The following is a 25223-nucleotide window of genomic DNA, read 5'->3' as shown; positions in this document are numbered from 1 at the left end:
CAATATTTGAAATAATGATGTAGTATAGTAGCTGTAGTATCACCAAAAGACAAAGAACTTTCCCACAAATATATGAACATTTGTAAAAAAGTAAAATACGTATAGCAGATTTTAAAAAAAACAACAACGTTGTGTGGTTTTTTGAAACACTGTAGTTATGAGGAATACAAGGAAAAATAAGCTTTAGAGAAAATGGGACAAACATTATAGCCTGCATATTATAGTCTCTTAAAATATATGTTGGCTTCACTGATTTAAAAAAAATTAAAAAATTACTGTATTGAGAAGGCCATTCATTTACACGCAAGCCTTATTATTTCTCATAAAGACACATGACATTTTCTGCAGCGGCTCGTAGCAAGAAGGGACACAAATATAAAGGTGCAGCTTTTCAAGACATTCGGTGTTATCTAAAGTGGAAAAATATTAACATCACAGAAAAATATAATAACAAAGATAGTCTAGCTGCTATTTAACTTCTGGTAACTACACAGTAAGACATGTTATACCAGTTCTAAATTATTTTCGTCTCTAATAACTGGTTGTAAACCTTTAAATGTTTGGTCACACAGTCATGAACCCTAATCACGCCCCTTTTTCCTGTTGGTCCCTTTTTTTTTTCTCTTCAGTGGAATAAACACCAGTGCCAACCAGTCAGTGTTTTATTGATACGGAGCAGAATGCTGTAATTTTAAGTGTTAATGGCTTATGTTAAAAAAATAAGAAGGAAAAAATGCAATGATAAAGTTTTGTTATCAAAACTCTGGTTCTCAGGTGGTGAATTCTGCCTTACAAAGAGCATTGTTCATTTACTGTATATTGCATTAATATACAGATCAAAGATACAAAAATATAATTCCAGTGTCTCAACTTCACATGCAGTTTTGTTTAATGGGACTGTGTGTAGCTATTTTTCAGCTTGCATGATTTTCATTCAGTGATACGTAAACAGATTCCTGTCAGACTCCTGTCTGCTGCACCTAACTATCGACTCCCAGCCACCCAACAAGCAGAGCGTGTGTTGCCGGATGCTCAAGCATGTGTAAGAGAACTTCAGACTCTAGAGGTCTCCATCCTTCAGCATCCCCTCATCATCATCCACCTATTCTCCCTCCTCCTCCTCCTTCTCCTCTCTGGCATTTTGTGCAGCGGAGGAGGATAGGAGGAGTGACTGCTGAGGAGGAGACAGAGGGGACTCTGAGACAACACGTCCCACGCCAGAGCCAGACAGCCAGGGAACTTTGATTTGACGCCAAGTAGCCTGCGATCAAAATTACAATGAAAAGAAAGAACCTCGTTTCTTCCTCCTCCTCTTCTCCTTTTTCTTCTCGGGAGGCTTAGATATGTCGGGCGTGTGCAACATATGATGTCGTTGGACTCATAAGCTCAATGAAGATTTATTTATCTCTGATTTCGGTCCTTAATTCGCTGATGGTGCCGCTTCGTTGTGCTTGCGCTTAGGTCAGCCGAATGAATTTGAAGGCAGTCTGAGCGCATTGTTTCCAGCTCCGTTACATATGGGATTTCGAGCCGTGATGTCTGCAATCTCTCGCTCTTTGTTTCTGGGTAAGTCACTTTCCATTTCTTTAAAAGACCGGATTTATTTATGTAAAAGCAGCGCAGGCGTGTTGCTCTGAAAATTGCGGATGTGAACACCGAGGTTCATTTTTCGTATATATTTAAATATAATTCTCTTTCGTTGTTTCACGTGTCGTTAAGACCACATCTGACAGCTTCGGTTCAGAATGATGTCAGAATATATCTGTTGTCTATTTTCTCTTCCCCCTTATGACACTTTAAGATTTGGGTGAGAAATGACTACATTTACATTTAGATTCATCTTCAAAAACGCAAACGCGCTGTAGCCAACCGTGCGCTTTCTCTCAAGCTGGGAGCTCTCGAAAATGGGACAAATTAAAGCAACGTGAAGGGGATAAAAGTTCACCTGACCCCTCCCTTCAAATCTGCTTTCAAGATTTATTGACCCTGCGCGTTCTTGTATTGGCATTTTCTTCAAAGGCAGGCCCGCAGCAGATGCACAAAAACCTCCTTTGTCATATTTAAACAAAGGGAAATAATTCATTAATTTCAGTAACCACCAAGAAAACACTAGGTTAAAAAAAGATCTCTATTCTAGCTCTTCTGGATGTCAGTGATTAGATTTGTTAGGATAATTGTTAGGATAGGATATCTTGAAAGGATCTCTAAAAAGTCTTTTTTTTTTAAATTGTTACTCTTATTTTATTATATCATAAACCATAGATGGACCTCTTTTTATTTTATAGAAACAGAAGTTTCATTTGTCTCCAAGGCTTGATTTTATCACTACTGCTATTTGCTGTGTTAACAGTAATCCTGCTTCTATTATTACTGTTACTAATATTATGGGATTGTAATGTAGAGGGGGCCTGGAACTGTTTCCAGGTCTGAAGCTCAATGAGGAATGTTTAATTCCACTGTGACCTCTCTGACTGGAAGTTACAGTTAGCACTGCGGGACGGTGTGTTAAAAATGACAGCCAATACGAGGTGTTATTCACCCCACTGCTGTCTCATCACCTGTGGTGTAACTGAGGGGAAAACTAGTTTTGAAAGCCACAGATTTGAAAAGACAAACTAACAAAAGATTTTAAAGTTTGAAAATTGTCTTTGACTGGGTGCTAGAAAAACTTTGAACCCCCACCCTGGTTGAGAGTTAGATTGGTTGAGTGTAGCCATATGAGGAGAAATCCACACGGCTCGTGCGCTCTGGTCTGAGTTCCGAGGTCGTGCTCTGGTAGTTTCTGTGTGGCTTGCTGCTTGTTGCGTATTGCAGTCTGGAGAGAAATCAAAAGACCTCGGCATTTGTTTTTAATTTTCTATTCCATTAGTTTAGACATACAACTGATGTTATTTGCTTATGCTTGATGTGGTTTGTGCTGCAGGCTTGTAAATGCTTGGAGAGTTTGTTATCTTCGTCTCCCATTATTCAGTCACTGACATATTGTGGTGATATGTCTGTGGAATACCCTGTCCAATGCCTAATGCGTTCAGTGGAGAGATCCTCGTCCCTCTGGACCTGGTATAAAATAAATAGATAGTTGAAGGATGGAGATATGTATGGATAAGCTAACCTGTCATGGCTTACACTGGTAGACCAGCAAGTCCAAAGAGTGTGGTACGCTGTAATGCATACTGATCCTCTGTTAAACTAAAGGAGCTGACTCTGCAGAGAACACTGCATGCAAGTAAATTTTAGGTTTAGGTCAAAAAGCACTCTGTAACACTGGGCAATGATGTAGGCTATTTTAAGCTAAGCATGCAGATTATCATAACACCAGCAGTGCTTTTCCGGTAATGACGATCTTAAATAATGCAACCGGCTCATTCAGGAGAAGGCGAAAACATTACACATTATCCCTAAATAATAGCAGTTGTTTGCTTTTCTTAAAATAACCATATGACTGCGCCTTGAGTATTAAATGACTTGTTGCCATGGTGAGGTATTTTTCCCCTCCTTTGTCATGTTTAAGACAACGGAAAGAAAACTAGTTTGTGCAGCGATGTGACTGGATGGCATGTTCAATACAGTTGGAACCGGGGTCACACGTCTCTCATCCAAGAACAAAACATCCATCAGTCATCCAAAAGAGTATTCACCCACCCCCCAACCGAGGGGATATGCAGCTTTTCAAGCTTGGCTGCTTGGCTGTACCATACCGAAGGACTTTTTTCCTCTGAATTTATAGCCTGCATTAATTCAAGATCAACTAAAAGGCCAAGCAGAGGGAGGAGGTGGCTGTTTTATTCTAAAAGAGGATCAATAGTCATTAATAGGGGCTCCTTTTCTTTTAATTTGGATTTGGCTTCGCAAGTCCTGAGACATCCTTAAATTAATATCTGTTGGAAATGTAATATCCACTGGTCACATTACAGATAAGTAGCACAATTAATTGCCACAGAGAGTTCAATAGCTCCCTTCGGTAACTCTCCTGATGTGAAGTAAGAATCAGAACAAGGTCATACAAAACTGAACAAATCAAGTAACTCAGTAAGAGCACAGGGCACGTGGCAATTTGGCCAGGTAATGGAGACCAGTGATTGATTGCGTGTCTGTCCCAGTGCCAGGATTAAATGATTCTGAATGGGGGGAATTTGAAAGTGAAATGACTGTCCAAAAAGTAATAACACAATCTAAGTCACTTGACGGAAATCTAATTTGAAAGTATGATTAGCTTTTATATGAGAGCCGAACCTTAGCACCTTTGCTTCTTTTTCTTTTTCCTGCATGGCCTTTTGGGCCTCAGTGTCTAAGAAAACTGCAATGTGATCACTGCAGTACAGCAGGCTCTTAGCATTAAGATGTGTGCTGATGTCCACATTCATACAGTATAACACTGAGAAGATGGCAGTGCCTATGCAAGTATGCTAGTGTGTGATGTAGATAAAGAGAGCAGTGGCTCCAAACAGAAATTCTGTCCCATTCTATATTTAGCATGTCTGCCGGGGTAGGCAGAGGATCTCTGAAATGTGAAGATGACAGGAGCCTCCTGAGCCAGAGGTTATGAAGTGACATCTTGATGTGTTTGTGCCTGAATCACACTCCCACACACACACACACACACCCTGCCAAAGACTTCTGACATTCCTGCACACCCAAAGACGTTCCGATATTTGACGTCTAGTTACCATACATTAAGGCTTAGTTTTGATCTTCTTTTGACTCATGTCGTGCGTCAGTGTTATCATTTGGCATCCCCGTTCTATATTTTCAGCTTTGAAGGTATTTTGTTTTTTGTTTTTTGTTTTTTTTTGGGGGGGGATATGTGGTGACTCTGGAAGCTCTGCTTTGCAGGACTTGAACTTGTGTGATGTTTGACTTCTTACTTGCATGAAGACTAATCTCATGTTTTTAAAGCATAAACCATTCAGTTATTTTCAATTTTACTTGAATTACCAAGTTCAGTTAATTTTCTTAGTTGTTTCACACATTGGGACTAGTGTGATTTTACACAAAGTGTGTGTAAAAATCCCTATCATTTAGCGCGAATGCAGGACTTACAGTAAAGTGTAGTTGCAGCTGTTGAAGGAAATTTTGTACCAATGCTTTTTGTTGAATGACTTCCCTTGCACCTACAATGTCAGTTATTTTACATGCAGAACAAAGTGTAAAAACACTTCCATCCAGAGAGGATTGTATTACTCAAAACAAAAATGCAGAATCTGACTGGCTCATCAAGGGCAGAGCCCTCTGGAATACAAAACCTGCAACAATGGTGACTGAAGAGGCCTACAGATGAGTGCAGAGGTCCTGCTGTCCTCAAAACAATTGAACCATATCATTAGCAAACACTGATTTGCCTTCCAAGCACTTTCCTTCTGATGTGTATGGCCTTTAAATGACAGCATGGTTCCCTGAATAACAAGCCATCCTCTTTTTGTACCTGGGGGGATTCTTCATGTTTCATTGATTGTGGTGCTTTTAGTTGGAAGGTCTTTCTATTCTGTCGCAGCAAACCGAATGCCACGCTTTGAATGAGAGCGTTTGTAGGTGAAAGTCTAACTGCTTTGTACAGTAAGTGCTTTTATTCCTGGAGGATCGAGGCAGGTTTGTGTTTTCACTGAAACCGAAGACATCCGAAGGAAAAATATACAAAGATTGTACCGCTGGAATCGTCTGCAGTTTTCCACAATATTTCTTTGTTTGGCAGTTCCTTCATCTTCGTTTCACCACACCCGCAATTTCCGAGCCACCCGGTCGTTATTCTGCACGAGCCGTTTGTCGCTTGCGTCCTGCAAAATGAAACACACATGCGTAGACAGAGGTGGGTTTGTGTAGTGTTTCTGACCTACACAAACCCGGCCCCTTTCATCCGTCACTGGGAAAATTACTCCCAGATTGTTTTGGAACGTATGAACAGGAACTGCCTATTTCACTTTACTGCTAATCTATGACAGATGTTCTGGAGAAGCTCACGTTCACATTAACCAGAGACACATGTGCAGTCTATGCTGGGCTGAACAGCAGTATTAATGAACGTCAAGACTCCACTGATAGTCAGGATGATCAGATTGAGTGAGCTGTGACACATTTTAAAGGAAAGTGAATCTGGTTACTGAGTGGAGGAAATATTTTCTTCTATTAAGTCGCTAATATTTTGCAAATGAGCTTTTAGGGCTTAAACATTTTTTTGATCAGTTGATTAACAAATTGGAAGAAAATGAACCATCGCAATTAGGGGGTGAAAAGGAGAGTAGCTGTAAAATAAAACAGCAAAAGCACATACACTTTACGGGAAACATAATCGTTCCACCTGCATCTGCTTTTATTTTTAATGTTTGCATCTGGCAAGAAAATGTGCTCTAGCCATGTTCTTTACTTGTTTACTGCAACCATTTGATCTTCTTTTACAATATCCATTCATAACAACTAAACCAGCTTAAATCTTATTTATGGTTATGTTAAAGGAACTCCCGTCACATAGGGATAGGGAAAGATTGTGGTCTTTGTTATTTACTGAAAAAGTCAACAGTGGCTATAAGAATGAGACACAACTTGATTGCAGTATTTAGCACAGCATTGTTTAGAGTATTTAATGTTTAAACTAAAACTTTGGGATTCAGAACTTGCCCTCTGAATAGCTAGGATTCACCCCGACCATTTACCAGTGAACTCCATGAGGCAAACAAATCTCAAGAACATGTTGGAATCAAGCACGCAGCAAGAATATGTTTGCCTAAAGTGTGTTGTGCAATCCAGATTCGTTCTGTATACTCATCATTTGTTGAAAGCAGTACTGAAACCAGGAACGCCTCCACAGGTTTTTTGTTTTGGCTGTTTCACAACAGGCTGGACCAGATGTCACCTTGGGGAAGGGGTGCATCTGAATTGATAAATCAAAAAATCAATAACTCATTTTGTCATTTTGATCAAGTGTCTTATTAGATGAGCTCAAGGCAGCGTTCACCTTACAAAATAACCCTTCACCTCATCACTTGACCCCACTTCACATAGCTCTCTCACCAGCTGACCTAAGTATATAGATTTAGTTAACCATGCTTTTTCTTTAACCTGCAGCCATCGTGAACAATACAATATTTTAGTGCTAAGCATGCATATTTCATATGATCATGTTAGCAGTGAATTAAAGTAGCAACAGCCTAGCTTGCTCCCACAACCGATTAGCATGACCCTTTTTTGTTTCCTCTGCACCACACCATATTCTGCTGACTTATCTGCTGATAAACAGATTTGCTCTTTTGAACATCCTTTTATAGTACTGTGCAAAATTCTTGAGCCACCCCTCATTTCTTTATATTTGGCTTCCAAGGAGCCAGATGTTTCTCCAGGATTTCTAAAGGTTTGCTTTTTCACTCCATTCCTTGTTCCTGACCAAGGAATGGTCAGTGCTTAGTCACCATGAGTCAGTGCTTAACACTGACTCATGAATCAGCATACAGTAAATACTGTGTCCTCACATAACAGACAAGTTAGAGCAAAAACATTTCAAATAATGAATTGTTTCTTTAGGTGTATGTTTACTAGCAGACTTGTGTAAAAACATTAGCCGAATTAGCTGAATCTATGAAAAAATAGCAAAAATAATGCTTGTCACAGTGTGTCGAGGTATGTCAAATGATACAAGAACTGGACTGCTAATCAGCTGCAACAGTTCCGAATCACAATTTAAAATTTCTGGTTCAAACTGTCGTCAGTACAAAGGTAGTCAGGAGAGAGTAGCTACAGCCATCTGTAAAACACAGTGGAGGCTCTTTCATCGTCTGGAACTGCATGATATTATAGATCTTTGTTAAAATCCATGGAATTATGACCACAGAAAAATACAGTCACATTTTAATTCACCATGCAATTCTATCTGGAAAGCATCTGATTGGCAAAGGCTTCATTTTTTAGCACGACAGTGATCCCAAACACTCTGCCAGTGCAGTAAATGCATACCTGGACAGAAAAACACACACTGGATCACTATCAGTCATGGATTTGCTTCCACAGAGCCCAGACCTCAATATCACCGAAGCAGTGTGGGATCATCTTGACAGAGAAGAGAAAGGCAGCCAACATCCAAAGGAGAGCTTTGAATGTCCTTCAAGAAGCCTGGAGAGCCATTCCTGCTTAAAGGTGTTCATACCAAAGGCTCCTTAGAATTCTAAATATATTGTTTTGCCTCATATGCTGTATTTGCATTTATGTTTGCACATGTCTCAGTAAATTATCACACCTACTTCCCAATTATTTACCAAAAAATAAAGAAATGAGAGTACAGCACTTTTAGTAAATACTGCCACTTTGTTAGAAAACACGTTCTCGTCCTTTTAACCTGCTTAACAAGCAATAGTGATGGATGGCCTCCATCCATGATCTCGAACACATCCTTGGTTACCAAAGTTACACATCCAATGACAGTGACCATTTCTGTCAAACTAACTTGTAGAAAATTATGGTGAAGATTTATCAAAAGCATTACAGGTTCTGACCAAGTGTCAGTATGAAATGTCTTTAAAGTGAGAACAGGTTGTAAAAACGGGTTGCAGATTTGCCACATCAGGATCAGATTGTACAAAAATGAAGCAAGCTGTTTAAAATTTGAATAAACTATAAGATAAGAGATAAGATAAGATAGAACTTTATTAATCCCTCGGGTGGGTTCCTCTGGGAAATTCGATTTCCAAAAAAAGCACAGCAACGACCGAAGTTACAGTTACAGAATTGTTATATATATATATATATATATATATATATATATATATATATATATATATATATATATATATACACACACACACACACACACACACACACACACACACACACACACATAATTCTGATAGGGAGAAAATGTGTAGGAAAGTGAATGAGTGGTTGGAAACATTGTGTTGTTCTCAGCAATCTGTGATCTATTCTACCGTGGCCATTTGCTCCAAAGGGAGGATTCTTGCCTCATTTGCAGAAGTGATACACTGTGAAAGTAAATGAAGCTAACTCGGTTACTAGCTTTATAATTTCTTGGAAAATCTGAAGTGATTTGCTGCTTGTGAGCATAAATGTTTTAATCAAGGTCTATGATTGTGTTATGTAAGCAGCGGGCAGATCAAAGAGTGAACAAAGCTGAGATAAACACTGATGCGATTGGTGAGGTGGAGCAAAGAAGTGTCTCCCATTGATTCACCACACGGAAGGTCTGTCTTGATATTAATTTCTTTGCGGCTATTGACAGTACTAGAAGCAGGATACGGCCTATTGCCAATCAAGCGTTCTTCAGCTGCAATCAAAATCCACACACCTTGCAAAAACACCATTTAAAATGATTTGTTTATCAGTGGTGGGGGTTGAGATGCTATCATCTCTGAGCTCCCAGCACTGTTGTGGTGCTTTCAAGTGCTTTCTGCCTTAGTGAAAACTGGCAGCGCGGAATAAAGCTGGCATGCTTGTCTTCTCTAAGCAGAACATGCTTTTGATCTATGTTCTCTGTCTCTGAAACCAGGTATATCTCTTGTTTTCTATGCAGCTGTGCAATCCAACTGTGCAGAAAAATAAACTGCTAAAAAAGCCTATTGCTCAGCTGCCTTTCATTTTCAAGCAGGTTGGGACAGGGCTTACACTTACTCAAAGAAAATAAAGTTACACTACTGATTAAACATTTATAAGCAATTATCAGCACACAGCGGTCAAGCATCCATGCCTCACCAAAGTCACCTGGAAGCTTGTTAGGATGATTGAAAATAACAACATGTGAATTTATTGGTTTCATATAACTTGTTTACTCAAAAGACTGGACCTCGACCGAACGCTCGGAAGTCTTCATTTTTGGACAAGTCTCGCGCATGGTTCCATTTCCAGTGTACTGTCTGCCAATAATTGATCATTTCCTACCAGTCTTACTTTAATTGGTCATGGGGTGCACCTGTCAGAACCCAGTGTGTGTGGTGCCTCATGTCACACTGTGATTATTGATTATTGTGTCCAGATTCCAACTTGTAAGTTTAAATGGCATCATGCTGCTTAGATGGGAATCAGCAAGAGAGCACAGCCGGACTATGACCACAGGGAATCATCTCCATAAATCTACATAAATCAGAGAGGATTTTTTTTTTCAATTCTGAAATGTATATGAATTAATTCCAGCGTGTCACCAATGCACAAAATATTGATTTGCCTTTCTCTCTGCGTGGAGTTCGGCTGTAATTCAATTCCACAAATTGACTGCAAATGAATGAAAGCAACTTGCACTAAGCCAAACAATGAGATCCTAAGTGAGTTTTTCTTTCCACCCTCTTCTCACACTTTTCTGACTGACTGAACAGGAGGAAATGTTCCACGTCGCTCTAGTTAGACGCCTGCCGTTCCTTTCAATTTGAAGCAGTCGAGTAGCCCAGCAAGCAGGACACTCCATTAGGTGTTTTGAATGCGCACGCTCCTTTGTCTCACTCCATTTCCTCTTTTGCCTGCCAGTCTTCCCTAAAGCCTTCGTTGCTTTAATCAGCAGAGGCCCTTCTGCCCTTCAGACATTTATCTTCACCTGCGCTTGGTCATCACAGCGCAGCCAGGAAAGACCCAAAGATGGATGCTGTTGGAGACAGTGAGAATTCGATGGTCATTGATTAGAGAGGCATAAGAAAAAAGTGGTTACCTGCACGAGACCTGAGCACCATCTGGAGGATCCCTTCCTCCCTTAGTGGATGATAGCATGAAGTCAGATCTCTGCCCACTGTCCAGCTGAGATCTAGGACAGTTTTATATCAGCAGGGAGGCAAGAAAGTTGTAACTTTAGTAAGTTTAAACAGTGGCCTTAATCTCTTTATGGACTGTAACAAAAGTTTGGAAATGACCTTTTAAAGCTCTTTATAATATGCAATTCTGCTGATAATTCTTCATAGGAATAAAATCCCTTGTCATCAGAACCTCACCTTGTGTAATTGCGCTTTAGTAGAAACTGTAAAATTCCATAATTAGGGTCCAGGCTTGGGTTGGCAGTCCTGTTCTCCTGCAGTGGATGTTGCGTGATGGATGATTTCATTATCCAACCACAATGCCGGCCACTTGGTCTTTCATACCACAGCGAAAACATTGTAAACCGAATATCATTCATCAGCTGCTCCATTGTCCACAAATTAAGTATATAATACCGCTGATTGCATTGCAGTCAGTATTTTCAGATTTAAGCACCCAGAGCCTTTTACCGGGTGAAAAGGTTGAGAAGTTTTGTTGTTTTCACTTTTGATAAAGTAACTTATGCAGGCACTCAGGCTGTGGTCAGGGTACAGCATGATGTCAGTGCTGAAAAAGCTTTTTTCCCCTCTTGCCCTCCCGTCTCTTTTCCCCCCTTCCCGGCAAAGTAGTTCAGAACAGATGGCACCACCACCTTTTTTTCCGACTCGTTAGACTTGACCTGTTGATGAAATGGAGCCTTTACGCTATACTGCCCATGCAGATGTTTAGCTGTACATATTTCTGTGTGTGCGTGTGTGTGTGTGTGTGTGTGTGTGTGTGTGTGTGTGTGTGTGTGTGTGTGTGTGTGTACACTCTCCTATAAACTGCCCTGCAGCAAAGGAGGGAGAGTCCACAGCCTAAAGGTATCTAAAGTATAAATGTTACATTTACATCTTAACAGCCTCTATATTTTTTCCAGGACCAGGAAAGCAACTATATGGCTTTGTATAGATATAAAGAGAACAGTGTGGAAAGTTTTTATGTTTGCTACTGCTGCATAGCCACATATATACCCGAGTGCTCTGCAGCACAACAACCCTGCAATTAGCCAATGCAGAGCTCATTCAACAAAAATTATGTTTTTGCCATTTGCCATTTGCCATTTGTGACATTTTCTACAGTTTCCCCGAGTGCGGCCCTCTTTAGCCTGGTCTGTCATGGAGTTTGTCAGGCTCAACTTACAGAGTACCACATCTCTTGCTAAGAAACAGACAGGGGCTTAGGACTGCATTCAAGATGCCTGTTATGGTTTGGCAATGTTGTCCAAACTGTCACATTTTGTATGAAACTTGTCTTATTGTAGTTGCTGGATGGAAGTGTTTAAGTGTCTAAAACTGTTGTAGTAGCAAGCGAAAACTGCACTTCGAGTTTGATGTCTCTCTTAAAATTCTTAAGCATGTAGCTTTTTTCTATTTTGGACTTTCCGTTTTTCTCCCAGCATCAACCCTATTTTTTTTAATGCTATGTCTTTCTTCAATAGGGAAATCAAGAGTGCTATAGCATTTGGCTTGATTTGCTGTCTGGGATCCAAAGAAGCTGAGGAGGAGGAAATAGCAGAGTTTGCAAATTCAAGCTCTTAAAATAATTAAAGTTGGCGTGATGACTCTGCTTTCTAGACGGGACCAAGCTTTAAAAAAAGGCAGCACTGGGAGTTACCACACAGCTACAGCGAGCTGTGTTGTACTCAGAAATTAGGAATAATGAAGGTTGCTATATGCAATATGCAGATAAGATTACATTAAAAATCTGTCAGTGTGGAATGAAATAAAGCTTTTGGCCACTGACCCATCATAGTAGAAAAATAAACAAAATTTTCTATTTAGAAGAGGGAGATGTTGTTTACTCTATTAACCTTTCCTCTCGGTTGCACTCTTGACATTGAACAATGTGGAAGAGGCCGACTCGTCGCTGGCCCTTTTGCTAATGAGGCAATTAAGTCTATCCTGTGTTGGTTGAGCAAGGGGCCGAGAGAGCAAGCCAAGTCATCTGCTGTCTCAGCAAACACCAAGCATCTTAGCCATGCCGCAGTCAGAATATATAACAAGCTCTCCTTTGTTGTAATGGTCTTCCATTCCTTGTGGTTCTCCCTTGTCAGTGTGACCCACAGCACAGCTGGAGATCACAAGCACCATCAGGCTCTGTTTATCTAAGTGCACTGAATGGTGGCAAATGGAAATTGAAGAAAAACACTAGGTTAAAATAATGTTTGAGCTATACTCGGAAGCTGTTGTGAAGCTGTGGTGGAAATTGGGTAGGATAAATTTGGTCATTTGTTAAAATAATGTAAAAAACACAGTGGGCACTATTTAGGAATCAAGTTCCAACCGTCCATCCATTCTCTTTTGCTTATCTTTATCAGGGTCGCGGGGGGGCTGGAGCCTATCCCAGCTATCATAGAGCGAGAGGTAGGGTACACCCTGGACAGGTCGCTGGTCTGTCTCAGGGCTAACACATAGGGAGACACAAACATTCGCACTCACATTTATACCTATGGGCAATTTAGAGTTTCCAGTTAACCTAACCGCACTAACTGCTTATCTTTGGACTGTGAGAGGAAACCAGAGTACCCGGAGAGAACCCATGCAAACATATGGAGTGAATAGAAAGACCCTGGCCTGATGGTGGAATTGAACTCAGGACCCTCTTGCTGTGGGGCAAGTTGCCTCTTTTGGAAACACAGTGATCAAACCCTGATACAAGGTTGGTCAACATATTAAAATGTTCTAACCTGCCAAATTAATAAAAGAATTTATATATCTATACAATTATTCTAATAAGACTCTTCGTAGGCGCCTTTACGCTACTCTCAAACCTAAGCGAACAAAGCGAAATGGAAGGACTACCTTGTAGTTGCTATGCTACTACATTAGCAAAACTAAGCTAACGTACAACTTACTCACCTAGGAAAAGACTGGTAAAAATGCAATGACTCAACAAATGATATGTAGCTGGTATATTTGTTCAAATACCTAACTCTATTTGCCATGTTTCTTTTATAGTATGGCTTATTTGTGAAGAAAAAAGGAAGACTGAATGACTCTAACACCTCTAATAGACTGCATCCTGTTGTCAGGGGTGGTGTATGTCGTGTTCGGAGTTTTATTTTAGTACATAATGGAGTAGAGTGAGGAACTGATCATAGACTCAAAGGTTCTCTCTGTCTTTTGAACCTGTATGCTGATAATCAGAGCAATCCAGATGCATGTATGACACAAAGACATATTATACAACCACGTGCATACATCATTGATAGAGAAGCTGTCAGTGTGTGAGGCTCATACCTGATTCCCATTCTTGACACATCTGAGTGGCAGTGTGGAATTGTGGCTTCCTTGAGCACTGTCTAGGATAATGTTGATTGCTGTGAAATGTGCTGCATGCATTAAAAACATCCTTGCTACCCATTTAAATGTGTTTGACAGCAATTAGCATGTTTACGCCCTCTTAGCCTACTGACTGTCTGCTATGAGTAGCTGCTGTGTCATACAAAAGGGGCCAGCGTTAGGGCCTAAGTTAATGTGTTTAAGGGATGCACAATTCTAACGAGTGATAACCGAAGGCTTACGGCTGCTCAGAGGGGATTAAGGGACGTCGTTGTCTGTCTTAAAGCTCAGGCTTAACCATCATATTCCTTTTTTTCCCTCCTCCATCTCTCCTCCCTGGTAATGAATCGCCAGTATTCCCTGACACAAAGCATGAAAAAAAGAACATCTTACTCGGTAGGGAATAAAGATGGCTGCTCATTAGCAGCGGAAAGGTGTACCGAACCAGAAAGAGGAGATGTCTGAGTAGATTTGTTTGAAATCAATGCTTGTCTTCTGAAGCTTCATCTACAGTATGGGGCTGCCACAAGATATCAGGCAAGATTTCCAAAGAACTTATGTCGGCATGCAAAAGTGTGTGCATAAGCCACACAGGCATTTGTACATTTTCCATGTTACAGCAGAAGGACCACTAAGGCTCCTTTTAGCATCAGATTTCAGCCTTCTTGTGCAGGTTTCGCTGTTGGCTATAACATATCTGCCTTTCATCACGTGACCTGATCAATACGGAGAGATTAGCCATGCATGGCGTGAGACACGGGTGCCCCCGAAGTTGCAGGACCGTCACAGAGGTGACGGTTTTCAATTACAGGACACTAAAGATGCATAGTGGCAAGGGCACCACAAAAAGAGCACAGTAAGCAACAATCTGCATTGGCAGCTGGCCACATGTGTTCGCTGCATGCTGAAAGCACCAAGCATGACAGATTACATGCCTTTTCAGCAAAATATACTAATTTACCCTGAAAGCACATGAAACTTTCTTTTTTGTCTCGCTGGAAAAATACATGCTTGAGTTGTAGGCCTACTGCAGATGAGGTTACAGCACAAGCCATTAAACGTTTACTTTATGCTTTGGTGGTATTTAGTATGTAGAGCAACGGGTTAGAGGGACAATTTAAAGCAGTCTTGTTACAACAAGATTGAGGCAAATGATACGACTAACCTTTGGCTCCATGCATATACCTGCGCTGTCATTTATCTAAAGCGGGCGGTCCTGTGCTAAGATAGATAGACCAGGGCACAGTTTTTCTGAGGTGACATCAATAGCTCTGTCACTCGCCCCTGTGGCGCCCGATCGGGAGACCTTTACCATTGACATGCAAGTTAGCGCTTGATTGTCATCTGGTAACTGTACTACACCGAGTCTTTGGGGAAATCACAATGCAACTGCATCGGCTTATTTTTGATTATTATCAAAAGTTATTGCATTGAGCATTCCTTGCGACATGGTTAGAGCACCGCCCACTCTAACATCGCCTTCATTTCCATATTTCACTCCTGTTTCAGCACATATAATCGAAATTCAGATTCAGTGGAAGGGAGAATAGAGGTTATGCTGTAGGGGTTAGAGAAGGGTATTTAATCCGCCCTGTCTTGTGGGTGGACATTTCGATGTATTACTGCACACATTATTATCTGAATTAATTAGCATGAGCAGCAGAATGTAGGTTTTGCAAGCCTTCATTATTTTATGTATTGATTTTTGTTTAACACACCTGTAGTTGAGCTCAAGTAATCCTACTTATTGTTTATTTATCACTCCTGCCATAGCTAAAGCATATTTGAGTGAAGAGCAGAAAAACAAATAGATGCCTTTCTTTCTTTCTTTTTTTGGTAGACTCCAAATGTTCTCCTACATTGCCAGTGTTTGCCTGCATGGCATTGGAACGCAATAGAAGCATGACTGATATTTCACTAGACTTACCAGCATGGTCATTAATCCTAATATTTGGACTGTAGCCACCATCCACTCCCAGCCGGGGCTTGACTACGTGTAATCATAGGCGTACACCCTTGTGTATTGGGCTGCAGGAAAAACACTACACGCTCAGAAGCTTAGTCCATCAATCTAAGAGGCCAGACATTTTTCCTCCAACCCCGATGTCAGAGGATTTCACATGGCACCCTCCCCCTTCCAGGCGGAATATGTTTATGAGCCCTTTCTCTTACTGTCCTGTCTCTTCCTAGTCCCCACTTCCTCTTATGAGACGAGGGGGTCTGAGCAGACAGCGCCTGCATAGCTCCCCGCTGCAGGGGCGTGATGGATGGCCACTCAGCTATACGTGCCTTACTCACCAGAGGCCGACCATATTTCTCCTTCACTGCCCGCGTAGGCCTGCATCTGCATGAAGACTGTCAAAGATGCTGTTTTCTGTGAGCTCAGCAGGGCTGAGGCAGAGTATTTGATTAGATGTAATGGAATTAAAGTAATCTGATTCCAAAAAGATGACATCTGTAATCTGTTGCAGTTACTGTAAATATGCAGTAATAAGATCAGAGTTATTGCATTGCTCAGTACAACTGTGGCATCTAAATTGTGGCGTTTCCTTGTGTATTGTGAAATAGTAGATTTAAATTATCCTTATTTAACTTTAAACTCAGGAGTCTGTAATAAATTAACTACCCTTGCCATATTAGCGGCTACAATTTTCTGCAGGTAATCAGCTCTTTTGGTAATTGCTTTTAAATGTAATACTCCTAACCCTCATAAGTGGTAATCCATTGAATAGTGGGCTGTGTGTGTGTTTGGTGCGATGTGTCGGAGAGGTAATAGCTATGGGATGACCTGAGGGCCTTATTGGAGGCCACTGCTCGGTCACAGAAGGAACACATGCTGCAGGATTCTCTGCATGGCAGCGCACTGCTGCTTTTGGGTCAGAGACATAAAGGAGGTGGGAGGAAAGAGAAGAAAGGGAGAGAGAATATCTATCATTGATCCTATGGTATTAGCCGGGGCTGCAGTCCTAATGAAGCTAGTGCTATGGGCTCTAGGAATGCATGTGTGCGTTTGTGTTACTGATAACTCCTGTAAATATCCACATCTGGAGTGTTTACATCCTGGTGATTAATTATTAGTCATGTGGACACAAATAAATCACTCAGAGTGTGTGCTTGTGTGTGTGTGTCTGTATGTGTGTGTGAGTGTGTGTATCTCCAGATGGCCTGGCGTGAGCATATTGGTGTGTGTGTATGTGTATTGTACCTGTGCAGGTGTGCATGAAACCGTGTATATCTGCAGAAGCCTTTTTGTGAACATCTTGCACGGTACGCATTGTCTTCGTGTGAGTATACTGTCAGTGCATTTCCCTGACTTTGAATGCATGTTTGAGTTTATGTGCGAGGGTGTGTGTGTGTGTGTGTGTACACAGTGGTGAGGCAGGAGAGGCTGCTTGGCAACTCATCCATCATTTTCCCCCCTGGCCTGCGATGCCCTCGGAGGAGCGCTGCACTGTTACGGTGACATTGGGCTCATTTTGGAATAGAAAAATGGTGCATCCGCCCCCAGCGTCATTGCCGCACGTCGTTACCCCCCTCCAGCCAAACAGCCAGCTTAAGATGGTGCAGTAACAATCCCTCTAACGGTCTCAGACACGCTCCCTCGCTGTCAGGTTTACACGCCATATCCACAGGGACAGATTACTAATCAGAGGAAGTGCTCTGTTGAAGGGCCTTGCGATGTCCACGGCTGCTTAGTGAAGCTGCTTTAGGTGGCCTGTCATCTTTTCTTCCTCTCCCTACCCCGACCACTGCTACCTTTTCCACTCTCACCTCCCGCTGGATAACCTTGGCAAGGGTGGAGGAGGGGTAGCAAATGGGGTAGAGAAAGGGAAAGATGAGACCACTTTATGAGTGTCCTGGGTTCCCTGTGCCCAGCGTTTCTCTCTTGCTGGTGCACAGGGTGAGTCAGCATGAGCAACTGCAGTATAGCGGCCCAATCAATTTGTTTACGCTTGCCTCTAAAGAGACAATGCCATTGCCAGTGCTGCTGTGTGCGAGTGGTCTCACCACTTCACTTCACAGATTTCCTCATGTCGTACAGGACTAGCACACACTAGCCAAACTTTCTGGCATTGCTCAGAGTGAGCCACTCTGAGCAATGCTGGGAAATAAACGCACAGTCAAGCAAGAGGTTGGAAAATGGGGAACAGAAAGAAAGCATGGTAGATAAAGAGAAAATTATGTGCTGGCAATCTTTCTCAGCCCTAAATTGGTGCATCTTGCTGCAATAGATGGACGATGGAGTCCTGCTTTTTCATCTAGATTTAGGAAGGCAGAGTGTGTGTTTATGTCTTCGGTTTACAGTGCATGCTTTCTATTTCAGGATAGAGTCTTTCCAAGGGCATTAGGGTAACCTGTGAACAAATTGCACACGGGTGATAAAAACAAATAGCAACAATTCCCACTCAAACACACTCACACACAGAGAGATGTCACTACTCGACAAATAGCACAGACTGTTAGCGCAGACAGTGATAAGCAGATAAATGCATGCAGACGTAGCTCACCTACCAGCTCCCATTATGTAACCGTGTTCGCCACATTTTAATGTCATTCCTTGTTGCTGGAGGAGGAGGGGGATGTGAGACACACAGAGATAAAATAAATAAATAAAGCGAGAGAGGCGAGAAGGGAAAGAACAGAGGAAGACTGGAAGAAGAGAGGAAAAAAAATGTTTGCGCCCCACCTCCCCCGCCATCCTCCTTCGTCCTGACACTTCACACGCACAAGCGCATTCACCGTAGTTTCGCAGATTTACTGATACATCAAAAGAGATGCACACAAACACTCACACACACGCAGCTTTTCCTCAATAAGCCTCCTTTCATAGATAACCCCTCTCCGGCTGACAATAGCAACAATAGCATAAATCCTGATCCCAACAACAACAACAGCAGCGGAGGACAGCCTCGTCCTTCACTGAACTCACGTCAGCACACTGTCCCCTCTCTGTCTGTCCGCCAAACCTGTTTTTTTTTTTAACTTTTAAAAGGATCCGTTTCCAGAGCTGAAGTATTCTGGTAGGACATGCTGTGATGGTGATGATTGATCACCCTGTTCTGTTGCTGGAGATCAATTGCCATCCGTCCTCCTCCACTGAAGATCTTGTTTCCTCTAGTTGCCTGTAGCAGCTTTCCTGGGGACTTTTTATTCCCGAATGACCCCACCTTTCCTAAAAGTCAGGCCACAGGTCAACACCTATTATGAAGTTGTATGACCTCGTCGACTATAATGCCCTGTGCCTGTATTGTCTTTCATACAGTCCTGAGAATAACTTCCTTCCTGGTCGGGAATCAATAATGTAGCTTGGTTTATGAGAAATATTATGCCATTTCCCTCCCAATAATGGCCGGAGTCATGGAGAATGTATGCTAGCCTGCATGAAATCAATAGCCTAAATGTAAACGTAAACCTTTCTATTGTCTTGCTTCAATGTGTTTATGTACATTTCAATACACTAAAAGCTGATTTCTGTCTGAAAAAGCCACACCGAACGCATTTCACAGTACTGGGTTGCAAATATCACTTGCAGTTTTCTTTTGAATATCACATATCCCAGTCTTATGATGCACGGCTCCATGGCCTCTTATCACGGTCTCTCACCATGAAGCAATAGCACGTTTCAATCATCCTGTCATGGGAGAACTATAATCTTTTTCTTTTGCATGGCATATGTCCTTCCACTTCTAACTAATCCTTATTATGCCAGAGAAGCGAAGGTCATTGTCAAAGCCGAGGGGTGATTAAGTTAATCCACTTGTTTTCTGAATCCGATTTACCTCATTTTCCAAACTAGGGAACAATGTTCCAGCACAAAGACATCAAGATGATAGTGTGGCACGCATTAAGGAGGAGGGCCCCTACACTGGAGAGGATTCTTTTATCTGTCTTCATCATCTGCATCCCCTTCTGATTCCCAGTTCTATCAGCTGACTTCTAATCACAGCATTCAAAGCTATCTCTGCCATATGGAGAGACAGAGCAAAAGCGAGAGGAGAGCAGACAAGTTAAAAGCAGCATGATCGCTCATATTCCTGAATCAATCTATGTCGCTGCGGTATGAGACACTAGTGAAGCAAAGCACAGTGCCCTGGTGTGTGGGAGTCCTGCAATGTAGCCAGCAAGCCTCTGAGTTACGCAGTGCAGTGGCATACAGTTGACTTCATTAGCAGGTCCCTCCCTTCAAAGGGATGGGTTATTTACTACTGCACCGTGCAGGGCCAGATGCTCCACAGATATTATACAATAGAGATTTGCGCACGAACAAATAGGTTTGCATTATTGAGTAAAAGTGTGTGTGTTTTAGGGCCAAAGATCTTTGTATCCCTTGCAGTCAGCAGTGAACCTGTAATAAATCCTCAGCAAAAGCATATTTGACTTCAGAGAATGCAAATAAGGTGATTAAAATGCATCCCCGTGTCAGTGAGGGAATACGTGTGGATTATTGTTTTAAACGGCAACTCTGCCTATGAGCTCACATACAGTACAGACCAGCAAACGTCCCTGATTTTAGCATCTGCACCTCACTGTGAACGTGTTATGTATTATGTGCTTTTCTCTGTATATCATGCAAGTCTGCATTTATGAATATTTAATATAGATTCAGTTCAATTCAATTTTATCTATATTATTGTTATGCCAAATCATAAAAATAACCACCTCAGAGAACTTTGACACTATGATAATACAGAGAAAACGTACGACCCCCTGAGACAGTGGGAAGGAAAAACACCCGTTTAACAGGAAGAAAACTCAAACAGAACTGGGCTTAGGGAGGGGAAGCCATGTGACCAGTTGGAGGTGAGGGCAGATTGCTTACTAGTCTGTGTGGCTTTTAGTACGTTGATATCGCCATTAGTTTCTTCCTATCCAGTTTTGTCAATGTCACTTCTCTTTATTTTGTAAAGACCATACTGTATCAGAGAAAATACCATAATAGTCAAGCGCTTGACCTTCAAGGTCATCTGCTTGTGCAGTAAAGCACCACTTTTACCATTCCTAGAAATACACTTGCAATTGCGCCAATATATCAAAACACCAACCCATCATTTTGGAGAAGAGGATGAAATTTAAGGGTCTAAATATAGTAAACTGGGGGGAAAAAGACTCCTGCCTTTTGCTTCTTCAGGCTTTGACATCATGGGTTTTTCTACTGAACATTGTCTGGCCTCTGGAGATCAGTCCTAGTCACCAGTAATGGCCTTTGACATAGAGGTTGGGTCAGTTTGACACAGGTACCAGAACATGAAGAGAGCAGTGTCTGGCCCCCCAGAAGATGACATTAAAGGAGATACTGGCCAATTTACAATACTGTGCAAAAGTCAGACATTTTTTTTTGTATTTTTCTAGGTGTATTTTTTTTAATGTGCAAATAGTATATAAAATATACTAAATAAGGCAAATGTATAGTTTCTAGAAGTGTAATGAGCTTGAAAGTCAGCAATAGGTATAACTAACAAAATTTTTCAACACAGCCTGAAATCTCTTGGGCAAGCTTTATTTAAATTTATTGTAGTCTTCAGGAATAGTTCTCCAGTCTTCTTGAAACTCTTCTTTAGATCACACACACAAACACACACACACACACGCACACACCCTTTTCTGCACAATATTTTTCTAGATGATGATGACACTTTCTGGATTCATAATTTTCTTCCACACCACTGGCTAAAATACCTCAAACCATGACATAGTCTCCATCGAGTTTTACAAGAGGCTGTAGATACTCGCTTTTATCTCTCCCTCGGTACATCCTGGCCATGATTTGAACCAAAGATAATTATATATTCATACTTAACCCTAGAACACTATCGCTATAAATAGTAGCACAATCACTAATGCCGGGTGATTTCTACCCGATATATGACCAACAAAAAGTACTTGTCATCAAAATATATCAAAATATGACAACACATGACAAATCAGAGTGGTCTGCTTTTTACTTTTAACTGTGCCACATCTAACAAAATGAAAAAAGTGACCCTAAAATAATGCTCCAAATGGAATTCAATTCTGGAATTCAAAAAAATTGCTAAAAAAATAATAATAATGATACTGGAAAGCTGGTCTTTGATCCACCCATTCCTGGGACATTTGAGACTTCCCTGGTGAAGGCACAGTCTCCTCAACATGCTAACAGCTGCAGCAGAGAGAAATCATGTAAATGTATTGGTTCGGGTAAAAATCACTCAGCGATTCTAGGGTCAATATAATTATGAAACTGGTGCAAAGACTGGAATGAAAATGAGTGAAAAAGCATCCAGTATCCAAAGCAAAAGCTTGAATAACTCTTGCTCAAGACTGCTTTAAAAAGAAATACACGTTTGGTTCCATGGAAGGCAAAGGTAGATTTGAGGGATCAAGCATTTTGCACAGTTCTGTGTGCAAAAAACCATCAAACAAACTTGCAGTAAATCTGAGTCCTTCTGCAATAAAATGGGTAACTTGTGTGTCATGAGTTGAATGACGCAGTTTTAAAGACGCATTGCTAACAGTGACTCTAACATTTAATGTCCAAACCCAACCTGAACTGCAGTATTCACAATAAAATAAGTCTGACTGTTAAGCCTGCTTTGAGATGGGTTTCAGATTTCTGTTGCACAGTCTGCACAAGCATGAGGGGCGAGAAAAAGACAAAGAAAGGAGAAAGAAAAACAGACGGAAAGGAAGAATGAAAGGGAAAAAAAGAGACTGAATGTGAAGAAGAACAATAGACAGCAAGTTAAAAAAAACAAGGTGTTTAAGAGTATTTAGCTCATCTTATTGTGAAGCTCTCAGTCAGTCGTAATAAGCAGACCTAATGCAGAATTAAAACCACCTGGAGCCCGCCCGTCACTTCCAGAGTCAACCTTACAATCATTTCTTTGTGTGCGTGTGTTCTTCGTCAACCCTCAGTCTATCACCTTTGCAAAGCTTTGCAAATTAAGGTGTGACCGAGCCAAAATGAGATCTCTCCGTAGCCAGAACAAACACCATAATAGACATTTCAAACACAGACCCTATTATTTTTGTGTGACGGGTGTGCTGCATTCTGGATCCTAAGAACCTTCCATTCAAAAACACCCACATTTCCCCCTCCAAAGATCTGAATCACAACGTCCTAGTTCTTTCACATAAATGTCTCACTCCTACACTGAACAATTATGTTTACATAACAAAAACGCTTTATTGCTTTTACGTGAAGAACTGGGTAAGACAGATTTCCTTGAGGATAAATTGGTGCGTATCAGGCTCACCCAAGTAGTAGTAGTCTTTTTGCTGCTTTGATTGTTGTGTGGCCTTGGATTTTGAGAAAATTCAACATCGCACAAATAGTGTTACTCTCTTTTAAATTCATAAAACATTGAAAAAAACCTAGCTTTTAATAGTAGGACTTTGGTGGAACAAGCAGATACTGTAGTTGTTCCCATTTATTTAAATTCCTCTCCTTTGGCGTCAGACTGTGAGTGTGAGCAGCAGGATGCATGAGGTGTGTTTAACTTGGACTCATTGTGGGGGAAGGCCAGAAGCTCAGAGTGAAATCTGTAAAAGCTCACATACGAAAGACACTTTTATCTTCTTTGTTTTTCTCCGGTTCATATAATGTGGATGTTTGTTCTTGCTATGCGGTCCCTGATTGTTAATGTAGTGTAGCTTTTCTCTAGAGGTAGACCAAAATAAAAACAGCTCCAACATATTCCACTTCTATTTTCCCTTCTCTGCAGCTCGCCACCCAGCGTTGTTGTGTATCTGCTACATTTCGCTTAAACAAACCCTTTGAACTCTGTCTGATTTGGTCTCATTTAGACCGGGGAGCAGAGGGAATAATCAACTCTAAAACGTCAAAGTTGCACCAATCTAAATATTTAATCACCTTTGACTCTGGATGATAGCTGAGCGTGAGGCAGGAAAGATGGAAATCTCATGACTGTATTGACTATGATTAACACTTAAATTAATAATTACAGAGCATTTCATTAGAGATAAAAAACATACTGGAGGCAGTTGGATCTCAGCCCACTTACCTACTTTATTGTTTGTAACGATGGAGCAGTGTCGGTAGTGGCCAGTGTGGGAGCCGATTCTTATCACTTTTGTTCTCATAGCTCTTGCCAGATGCAGCTCTTGGTGTCAATTTTGAATTCCGACACACTAATGATAGAAGGCCTTAATGGTTAAAGCGTTAAACCTTGTCTTACCACACATCCTTATGAGCTGTTAAGAGTTTATGTTAATTAGCTTGTTTAACAGCCCGGCTGACCTCTCTTGGTCTAATATGTACTTTCTTGAATCCTGCTGCCTGTTAATGATCGCAGGTACTTTAATCAGTGATGAGTAAGAGTTTGGCTTTTTAAAGAGTGTCATTAGCTGATACAGTAGACCCTTCAAATTTCTTTCCATTTGGTGAGGTTATGACCGATTTTATTAACTCTTTCCCATCGCGCGAGTTAAAGTGCATCTGGCCAGGTCAGTGACTAAACAACTATATCACTGTCTACTTTGAAGCTCTGCCTGTCCCTGTAAATTCTCCCTTGCCTCACCCTGTGAGGTGGAGTGCAATGATCCATTTGAGCAAGAGAGACACCTTCCCCATTACTCTGAAATTTAGCTTGACACCCCTAACACTGCCATGCTGGTCATTGACACAGCTGACTAGAATTTGTTTGTGTTTGAGGTAAAGGTGTTTGTGTCTATTAAGTGTCCTTGAATGGATGAATCTGGTGCATTCGAGTGGTTGCACATGCAGCCTTGTCAGAGAAGATTCCATTTAAAAAAGCACAGATTCCAAAAGCCATTGCATAACTGGCATGTCTCGCATCTTATCAAGTGGAAGAAAATCCCCAGAAAAGACTCAGATGTGACTTATTTACACTGATCCCCCACAACTTTAAACCAGCGTCACAATTTGTAGGTTCAAAACAGTAGCAAATCTTTTGGTTCCTGATGGTTGTGGGCTAGGACGCTGTCTTCTGGGTTCTGTGCAGTTTTGAGGATAGATCAACACCTTGGCTATTCGTCATGTTTCGGGAGAAGTAGGAGTTTTTTTATGCTGCACAAAATGGAGTTTTTTCCAATTCATGGAGGCTGCTGGCGGTGCAGAGGAAACCTTGCAGCAGAGTGCTTGGTGTGCGTGGTCTGCAACGCTGTATGCTGAACAATGTAAGGTAAGTGTCAGTGGTTATATTGTTGTGGTTGGTCAATGTATGAAGATTT

The 25223-nt window shown here is 41.3% G+C and overlaps 1 protein-coding gene across 1 annotated transcript in view; it reads left to right on the top strand.

Annotated features, from left to right (window-relative positions):
• Positions 1-1095: 1095 nt before the first annotated feature.
• Positions 1096-25223, top strand: part of clmpb (CXADR like membrane protein b) — an 88307-nt gene continuing 64179 nt past the window's right edge. Inside the window, exon 1 of the mRNA XM_085245568.1 lies at positions 1096-1566. Within this exon, the coding sequence (XP_085101694.1) occupies positions 1518-1566 (49 nt within the window). The 5' untranslated portion in view covers positions 1096-1517. The remainder of the gene's footprint in view (positions 1567-25223) is intronic.

The sequence above is a fragment of the Mchenga conophoros genome, linkage group LG14, assembly GCF_057382185.1.
Source record: "Mchenga conophoros isolate Kocher_MC1m ecotype Shallow Benthic linkage group LG14, M_conophoros_male_GT1.1, whole genome shotgun sequence".
Lineage (NCBI taxonomy): Eukaryota > Metazoa > Chordata > Actinopteri > Cichliformes > Cichlidae > Mchenga > Mchenga conophoros.
This window is presented reverse-complemented; position numbering and strand designations above follow the sequence as displayed.